The sequence below is a fragment of the Ruditapes philippinarum genome, unplaced genomic scaffold (genome assembly GCF_026571515.1).
Source record: "Ruditapes philippinarum isolate M1 unplaced genomic scaffold, ASM2657151v2 ctg4123_1_1_1_1, whole genome shotgun sequence".
NCBI classification, from domain to species: domain Eukaryota; kingdom Metazoa; phylum Mollusca; class Bivalvia; order Venerida; family Veneridae; genus Ruditapes; species Ruditapes philippinarum.
The window spans coordinates 50,672-59,933 of NW_026861050.1; the positions used below are offsets into that span (position 1 = coordinate 50,672).

General features: G+C 32.6%; 1 protein-coding gene across 1 annotated transcript; it reads right to left on the reverse strand.

Annotated features, from left to right (window-relative positions):
- Positions 1–613: 613 nt before the first annotated feature.
- LOC132714378 (uncharacterized) lies at positions 614–4,662 on the reverse strand. The gene is made up of 3 exons (XM_060697239.1): positions 4,521–4,662; positions 1,706–1,879; positions 614–958 (listed from the first exon to the last, which is right to left on the reverse strand). The coding sequence occupies exons 1-3, from the start codon at positions 4,573–4,575 to the stop codon at positions 792–794; spliced, it is 396 nt and encodes a 131-aa protein (XP_060553222.1). The 5' UTR covers positions 4,576–4,662; the 3' UTR covers positions 614–791.
- Positions 4,663–9,262: the final 4,600 nt, after the last annotated feature.

The following is a 9,262-nucleotide window of genomic DNA, read 5'->3' on the forward strand; positions in this document are numbered from 1 at the left end:
CGAAACAGAAGTTTGGGGTGTATACAGGAGTCGCCCGTTGGTCGGTCCAGCCGTCCGTTGCATTTTCCTTGTCCGGAGCATAACTTGAAGAGTAATGATTGGAATTCAATATAACTTCATACAGTGGTCAAGCACATTCAGAGGAAGTGCAGTGCACAAGAACCATAACTCCATCTTGACTAATTACAGAGTTATTGCCCTTTGTTACTTTTCCTTGTCTGGAGCATAACTTGAAAACTACTGGTTGGAATTCAAAACGACTTCATACAATTGTGAAGCACAATAAGGGGAAGTACAGCGCACAAGAACCATAACTCTATCTAAAGTAATTACATAATTATTGCCCTTTGTTACAAACTTTCGTGCAATCATAGTGATCGGGAATTTCGCGAACATTTGATCGTTGGGGTAAAGAGCATTGTATTACTAACAACACAATTTTATTTAGATAGTCAAAAAGCAACAATAAAAATTGTTGGTTACTATTTTCATATAAGCGGTATAAATGATATAAGTTTATCACGGGCTGTTGTCATCACAACTCATATAAATTTTGTGGCAATTGTAATAAGAATAATATATTTACATAACAATACATAGAATAAATCAACTCTTTAGATTTATTATTTTATTTATGCGTCTGCTTTTACGTAGTTTATCAATAAAAATTTACATTATATAAAATTGTTTACTTTCTTATACAATATGTGCATAGCATATTGGAAATATGTCATTTCATTTGCATCATCTTAATCGGTTTGAAATCGCTTGAATTCTTTTTTTCCTCTAATTCATACTACCATTATAAGTGCAATAACTGACATCAGGTAGCAGAAGAGAAAGTTGGAGGCTATAAACATTCCCGTTGACTCGTTACAAAGGTCTTCGTTGCAGGCCCATCTTCTTCCAACCAATCCGTCATCAAGATGGCGGGTGGATGTGCTCCGATAATAGTATACTAAAATAAAAACATACATTTATTTCGTTAAATGTATCACAACCCAAGACTGTCTTATCAATACAATCTATCTATCCTGCATTTACAAGTATTTTATTGCGTAAATTTTATTTAACTTTGGCGAGAATATAAATTTGGATTAGAATCTACCTACCATTTGTATACACACATATATAATACACACATATATATTTACAATACATGCTAGGGACCGGACAACTAATGAACCAATTTGATTCCTGTTGGAGATCCAGACTTTATTTGATCTTCATTACACAGGGAAAAGACCGGGATTAACCGATATGATCACATTACTTTGAATTTTTTTCTTGAATGTATTTTGTGTAACAAATTCAGATATTGAGAAAAATCAAGATTTTTTTCTTTCAGTCACACACATTAAACGGAATAAACTTTATACATGTCTTATTTAAAACCTATTGATGTTTTCTATTTTGTATCATATTCAAAAATAAAAACACGTTCCCTGTTGTCACAATATGAAACCCCCAGAAAAAGTAAACAATGAGCAAGCATCTGAATGTGGCTTTTCTATCGTCATACCTTTCTTTGTCGTCACAATAAGTAACCCCAGTAAAAAAGAGCAAATCAATGGGCATGCTCAGGAGTGCGGGTAACTAATACCTGCACTCCAGTTATTGCACGGTGCATGTATATGTATAAGATTATACTCTGACACATTTTCAACAGAACGGTCCCCAAACTATGATACAAAAGCATACTTACAGGCTCCCTTATCAGTTTCAGTATAACCATGTGTACAGCTCATGAAAAAGTCGTTTCCACTGATGATGTCACCTTTGTGTGCGTCAGCATTAAAGTTCCTCTCACCACACGTGGCCGGTGAATCCAAAGAGTTACATCTGTAACACCTTAGTGTACGTCCACAGCCCTCGACAGCTAAAATATATATGTTTATACATGGATATTTATTTTAAAAACGGCTTTATCATACAGTTAAATTGAAGATTGATTGATTTGTTGTTTAATTTAAGTTACACGAGATCAGATGGTTACTTTTTCAGAACAAATCACGATAAAACAAAACATGGCGCAATGAAACATATGCCTTAATCCCAAGGTGTTCTAAGGAATAACAAGAAAAGCATTGATGCAAAGCATCAAAGGGCGTCCAAGCAAGAAATGCAGAAAGTGAAGAAGAACTAGTAGACATATGATGACAAGATATTCTTATAAACTTTTCAATGGTTAATTGTTTTTTACCAGAATGAACGGACGAAAGACATTGTTCATTATGAACTTTGATTGGTATGCTAGAGATAAGAATATTACTTGTTATTTCTTTATGATCGTGATTATTAGTAGCAACAGATATACATGTATACATGTACAATCATTTATAATCCATATGTGTAACACTTGTGGAATTGTCCCTTATTATGTTATCGCTATAAGCAAAGACCCCCTCTTAAGTTATCTGTTCACACTTAGTAAAAAAATATGACACTTGTTATATTACCATGTTGATCATGTTGAGCATAATTGTTTATTATACAATATTGTAATATCTATTTTAATATAAATTCGTAGTCATATTAATACCATAAAAATGTAGCCTTTTTCTCAATTATTGTACATATTTATTGTTTTTATCTCATATAGATAAAATGGAACAGCTATTGTTGTTGTTGGTGGTGGTTTTTTCTCGAATTGTATGTTTATGTTCAATAGTAATCAATGAATTTGAGAGCTGATCTATGTTTATTAATTATTGTAACCAAACTAAGTGACAAACATTCATTTTGGATAAAAGCTTATTTATCTGTAAAATATTTGTACTGTTATGTAACGATATTAAACATCTACTCCAAAACCGGGAGAGACCGGACAATAAACGTGTGGTATTATTCGCCGGTCACTAGTAAATCCCGGTCGAAATAGACCTGGAGAGAACGGGAATTACCGATAGGAGTACATCCCTCTATAAATAGATTTTCGTCATCATTCTATTTTAACATACCATAATAACCCACTGTGTACTACAAAATGATAAATAAAAAAACCCCGAAGAGACGGAAAAGGTTATTTCATTTGAAAATGGTAGCATTGCGAAATTCTCCAGTTTGCTATTCATTGTACATATCGCGACATTTCATTTTTAATTAGTAATAATCAAGCACCCTCATACCGATCGGAATGATCGGCTTTTATTATGACCGACTAAAAGGCTCGAGAAGTTGCTGTCGCCCTTTCACAAAATCTGATTTCATTCCATAAAGGGCGCCGCGCTTCGGCGCGGACGCCAATAATCATTATTCCCTGCGGTCTGGAGACGCAGGGTATTGGTACGCGTTTAACTTTTGAGGCATGGAGGAGCATGTGACCTGTTTTTGGTACATGGAGGAGCATGTGATCTGTAAATCGGACACGATTGGTTAATTGACCTTTTCGAAAACCTAGCTAAATAACGTTTGCCGGTACGTTACGGATTTGCCTGAAGGGAATTAGTCCGAATTACACCTAATTAAGAACAAAAAAAACTACTGCGTGATATTTCTAATTTTCTATAATTATTTTACCGTTTAAGGTGGAAAAACTTGAATGATGTGTTTGAAAATTATCAATATGTTTCTTTAATATCTATCTCAAATTTTACAAACAATAAATTCTTTACACTGAAAATCTACAAAATTAAAATATTCGTAGTGGCATCTGCCATAATAAATAGAGATATTTTCTGCGTGAACTTGTGTGTTTACTTGATTTATATTTTGCTCGGAATAATTCATAAAATGGTAGGCCTATTTAATCATTTTTCTTAAAAAGAAATAATTGTTTTATGTTCGACCTTCTCCGGTCTTCAACGGTCACCAGTTTCCAAAGACCTTCTTCTATATTGATCGTTTATTTAATTGTCAACTTTATTCCTGATACAAACGTTTATTTATCCCCCCACCCCCAAATAATGTTGAAAATAGTTAAATGAAATATCTTTTTATCATTAAAATGTTCACCGCAGGAAACCATTTTACTTGTAACAGACACTGAGAAGAAAATAATTTTATAATAATGGTATGTGTTCATGATGAGGTAACATATGAGAAATTACACACTATTCTTGTCAGAATGGTAAATTTAATTTGCCATTGAACAAATGAAGATTTTACAAATTGCCAAGAGCACTAACAACCACGTAAATTAACCCCCCCACACACACCCGCAAATAAGGAAAAAAAGGTCAAAAATGTGCCGAAATAACCTAGGTCAAACTGTGCCGAAATAACATTTACTGGGTGACAAATACCACAAAAGTTTATATAATAAGTTCATTATTATTTCTTGAAATACATTGACACATCTGAAGGCATGTAGCTTTAGCTGACCATTAATGTATCTTTAGACTTATTTTCTCATGGAATGTTTCACTTTTAACTGCTCAGCAGATGGGTGGAAAAACTATTGTTATGCCGAATTTATGTTTGAGAAAAAGTTGCTCACAGTGAAGCTATACATTTCCTATTACAAAAGCAGCATGAACGGGTCTTTTTTTTTGTTAATAGAAAATATTAATAAATCTTACCTGCTATATAACAAGAAAGTATGGCAAAAGTTATCAACACCTTGGCTGAGTCCATCTTGTCCAGTGCAATGCTTGTTGCATACTAACTAAAAGAGCGCAAGAAAAATTGCGTAATCAGTATGTCAACCAGCTTTAAATAACTTTAAAGAACTGGAACCAGATCGTATCTTAGTAAGAGCATTATATGAACATTTTTGATAAACAATGGAACCAATCCCGATTGCATACCTCATTTTCTTTATCTTAAAATTTATTGGTTTTGAAAAGAATGTAAAACTCGCAACGAATTTTTATAATTAAAACAGGACCACGTCATTCTGTGAGAAAATAATGACACAGAGAGGGGCAGAGAAAAATATTTATTTTATGCGCGTGTGCATGTTATTTTTTAACCCTAACAACGAATGACATTGCTAATTGAAGCCACAAGAATTTTTGAAGGGATTCCATTTTTGTCATGTTGAGAAACGTTTTGCATTATCATTTTTACGGTTGCAAGGAGAGAAAATCGAAAATATCCATGCCATGTCAACGTATAAGTACAATTAATGTGCACACGTGTTCACTGTTCACTTTCTTTTGCGTTATCCAATACCAGCGTTAGTTATTACTTGCGCATGTGGAAACTATCACATGCGCATGCATTTTATTAATGGAATTTACTTAAAGCATATTATGCTTCGGAAATCAATATTTTTTTTTATTATTTAGACAGGTCAGATCTGTGTTTAATAATATTTCGATAATGAATGAAAAGCATCTTAAATGTTAAACAACTGTAGGAAATAGCAATAAATATACAGTAATGTGTTATTAAGGTATCAAAATGTAAACAAAGTAGTATTTTGACTTCCAAACATGTGTAATACTAACTCAGTATAATAATGCCTATTGCCAAAGAGCAAAAAAGGAAAGATAGTTCATATATATGGCCAATGAATAATTTTTGGAAACTGTAATAAGATACCAAAATATGTTTTAAAAAAATGTTTTGAGAATTACAAATTGATATTATTTCACTGGCTAAAAGGGCCTTTTAAATGTCTTCATTTCGGGATACCGATACCGATAAGCATGTTCTAAAATAAAACCCAGGACAAGATAGAAAAAAAATGCGTAATAGATATTTCAACCAGCTTTTTTGTTAAAAGAAGTCCAATAACTTTAAAGGTTAGAATAAGAACAAGATCTTATCTTATTAAGAGCATTATATGAACATTTTTGATAAACAATGGAACCAATCCCGATTATCTAGCTACTCCCTCTTCTTTAAATTCAAAGTATATCATTCAGTGAAAAAAAAAATTCATGACACAAAGATGGGCGTAGGAAAATATCTTATTTATTGCGTGCGCGTTTGCACGTTATTATTTAACCCTTACAACGAATGACATTGCTAAATGAAGCCACAAGAATTTTAAAGGGGATTTCAATTTTGTCATGTTAAGAAACATTTTGCATCATTTTTAGAGGTATTTCTACGGTTGCAAAGAAAAACCGATATGTTTTCGAGTTTGATATTCTCTTCAAGCAAGGTGATTTTTGAGCCTCGGAAATAGGGAAAAGTCTCATGGGGCAAGATCTGCCGAATAAGGAGAATGAGGAAGCTCGGCAACCTTTTTTCTGTTTCAGATATTCTCGTACAGTGGCCGCTTTGTATGAAGAAGCATTGTCATTCAACAACCTGACACCACGGAGAACAGTTGCTAGTCGGCGATTTTTGAAATATTTCTATAATTTATGAAGGACCTTGGTATTAACAGATTTAGCCTTTGGTCCGGCAATTTGAAAAACAGGACCATGATTGGGAAATAAAATTACATACATGACGTTTTTGAGACTCATGGTGCGTTTATAGATATGCAAGGTCTCTGTCTTTCTTTGGTGGTCCATATTTTGTTATGTATCTTTAGCTTGGGCTCTTAAAAGTGAACCCACTTTCATTGCCAGTGATGATGTATTTGCGAAAGATTGTTGTTTTTAGGGAACTGTTTCAATAATTGTTTAGAGATTCTTAATCGAGCAAGCTTTTGCTCTCATGTAAGGAGGTGCGGTATACATCTGACACTAATCCTTCTCATTTTTGTTGAAGACACCCTTTTGAGTGTCATTCCTCGTAAGTTTTAAGTTTGCAACTTGGTGTGTCTATAAAGTACACTTTTATTCAAAATTTTAATGCCTTTATTCAAATGACTTTATTCTTCTTAGTGTTTGAAAATGTTTTTTGTCCAATAGGATTGTAGTATTTCAAATGAATCATAACAAATTTACTTTGGTAAATCGGCAAACTGTTAATCAGTCAAGTAAATCGACTTTTTATAAAAATGATTTAAAATACTAAGCTGGTTAAAATTTATCAGTACGTATTTACAAAATAAATTGGTCGCAATCACTTACCCCATACTGCAGTACTCCAAATATATTAACCACGACCTATAAATATTTATGTTTCGTATGTGCAAATAGACATTAACATTATTAAATATCATTTGGAGCGATCTGGAACATAATATTATTGTATTATTTTTATCTTATTTCAGGTGCGTTTCAATTATTGTAACGCCATTGTTACGACTGTCACGATATTGTTGTATATTAAACAAAACTGCCGTCAGTTCTAAAAATAGAAGAATAGTAAAAAAAAACAGAGTGAACATGGTTATTCAGCATAAAACGAATACTACTGGTACGACGTAAATCGTTTTGCTTCCTCTTTAATAGTAATTTTACGTAGTAAAGGTATGCAGTACACAATTAAAGAGCCATTTTGCGCGTGCGTAAACATCGCTTGTTATACATTTTGTACATGTTATAGAATACGCTACGTTTACGTGACTAAAGCCCACTGAGACCACTACTTTGAGTCCAAATGAATACAGTGGATACATCATTTTTTATTTTATTTTAAAGTATAACACACAGGCTGCCGTGCAAAAAATATGGACATAGATAAAAAGAACACATACCGGTAGATTAAACTAACATAACCAGAACTAAGCCAAATTATCTAAGACTGTATCACTGTGGTTTCTTTGCTTTTACAACCTCTCAAGCTGAACGTGCGTTCGTTATAAAAATGAAAAGAATGTTACGGTCTTCAGCGCAACAAGACTAGTAATTGATGTCGATTAAAATGCCCAGTAACCCAAAAAAATAATATAACCCTATTTTGTGTTGTTGTTTTTTTCTGGTGCCTAATTACGGTTTTCAATGAATAACTTGTTTATAATAATTTTAGCTAAATCATCTCTTTCTTTATATGCATTTTGGAATTATTACAGTTGTAGTGATTTTGTATGGGAGTCAGAATACCACTTTACATTATATTACTTTTATGACAAAATGTTGCTTCATTCGTTAGGAAATATCGCTAAAAACTCTCGAGCAATTATGAAACACACGTCTACCCTGTAAGAGGTAACGTGCCTTCCATAATACATAAAGAAGATTACAACCGCCTCCGTGGTCGAGGGGTTAGAGTCGATGACTTCTAATCCAGTTATCTCTCTGGCGTGGGTTCGTTCCCCGGGAGATGCTTTGGTAGTTTAGCGCGGAGGAAGGTAGTCTAGTACTGGTGTAACTCTCCACTGGGGTGAGTAACTAGAAGCATTCGTTAGAGTTACGATCATCGTTAGGCCTTGGTTAAGCTCTAGTTAGTAATTCACCCTCTAACCCGAAACGTTCGTTATACCAAAAATACTAACGAAACTGTCGTAAAATAACGACCACCTCGTTGTACACGTTAGACCTTCGTTGAGGGAAAAACAACGTCTGAAGCTCTTTCAACAAACTTTTTATGAGTATGTATTATTTATATCACGTATTTTCTTCCTATTTTCTTGATAATAAGTCCTTGTTATGATGTTACAATATGTAAATCTCTTAATATGTAAAGTTATTATCTATTAATTTATTTATCATTATTATTATCATTATTATCATTATTACTATCATAATTATTATTATAATTTTATTATAATTATTATTTTATTATTATTATTATTATTATTATTATTCGTAGTAGTAGTAGTATGACTGCATTCATTTTCAAAATAAAACGTAACCGTACTCATTAAACTTAAGTGAGCATTTCTTTCGTAAATGATTTTAAGAATAATTCCAAATATCTGTATACAAGTGATGTTGTTTTTTTCATTCCGCAGACAATGGCCGCCATGCTGCTAGAGTATTTTGATAGACTTTGGACACTTATATGTTTGAATGCTTCTAAGGAGGTTGATTAATTTCACCAACTGACATAGAGAATACAAAGTGACCTGTTAATCGCCTTAGTTATCTCATGTAATAGTATTCTTTCTTATATATCTCAAAACAAGCAAACACTATTTGTATTGCATGTTAAGCAATACATCACATTCTTTCATGTATGAAATTAAATAGATATGATATTACATTAAAGTTTCAATTTTTTAATACTTAAAATACTTATACCTTATACTAGTTCTATATACAAAGTGAAATTAAAGAATTCAGCATAAAGACATTCATGTACAATGAAAGAGTGTAACACAGTATATGGATATATTTTGACGTGTTTGGTTATATATGAAATTCAGCGGTTTATATTAAAAAAACAAAACATTATATATCTTTCAAATATTTTAAATTAATGGTTAACCTCTCTTTTCATGAAAAGTAGAGTTTATTAATCGAAACTTTCTTTGTTTCCCATGTAATTTTCAAGCTAGCAACATACGAAGGTTTATTAAATATTTTCACCA

What these genes read in the sequence shown, in the direction of transcription:
- LOC132714378 (XM_060697239.1), bottom strand. Translation starts at nt 4,575, where the DNA reads ATGGACTCAGCCAAGGTGTTGATAACTTTTGCCATACTTTCTTGTTAT. An exon ending in ACTTTCTTGTTATATAGCAG is followed by an intron (nt 1,880 to 4,520) that starts GTAAGATTTATT and finishes TATATATTTTAG; the next exon opens with CTGTCGAGGGCTGTGGACGT. An exon ending in TGAAACTGATAAGGGAGCCT is followed by an intron (nt 959 to 1,705) that starts GTAAGTATGCTT and finishes TTTTTATTTTAG; the next exon opens with TATACTATTATCGGAGCACA.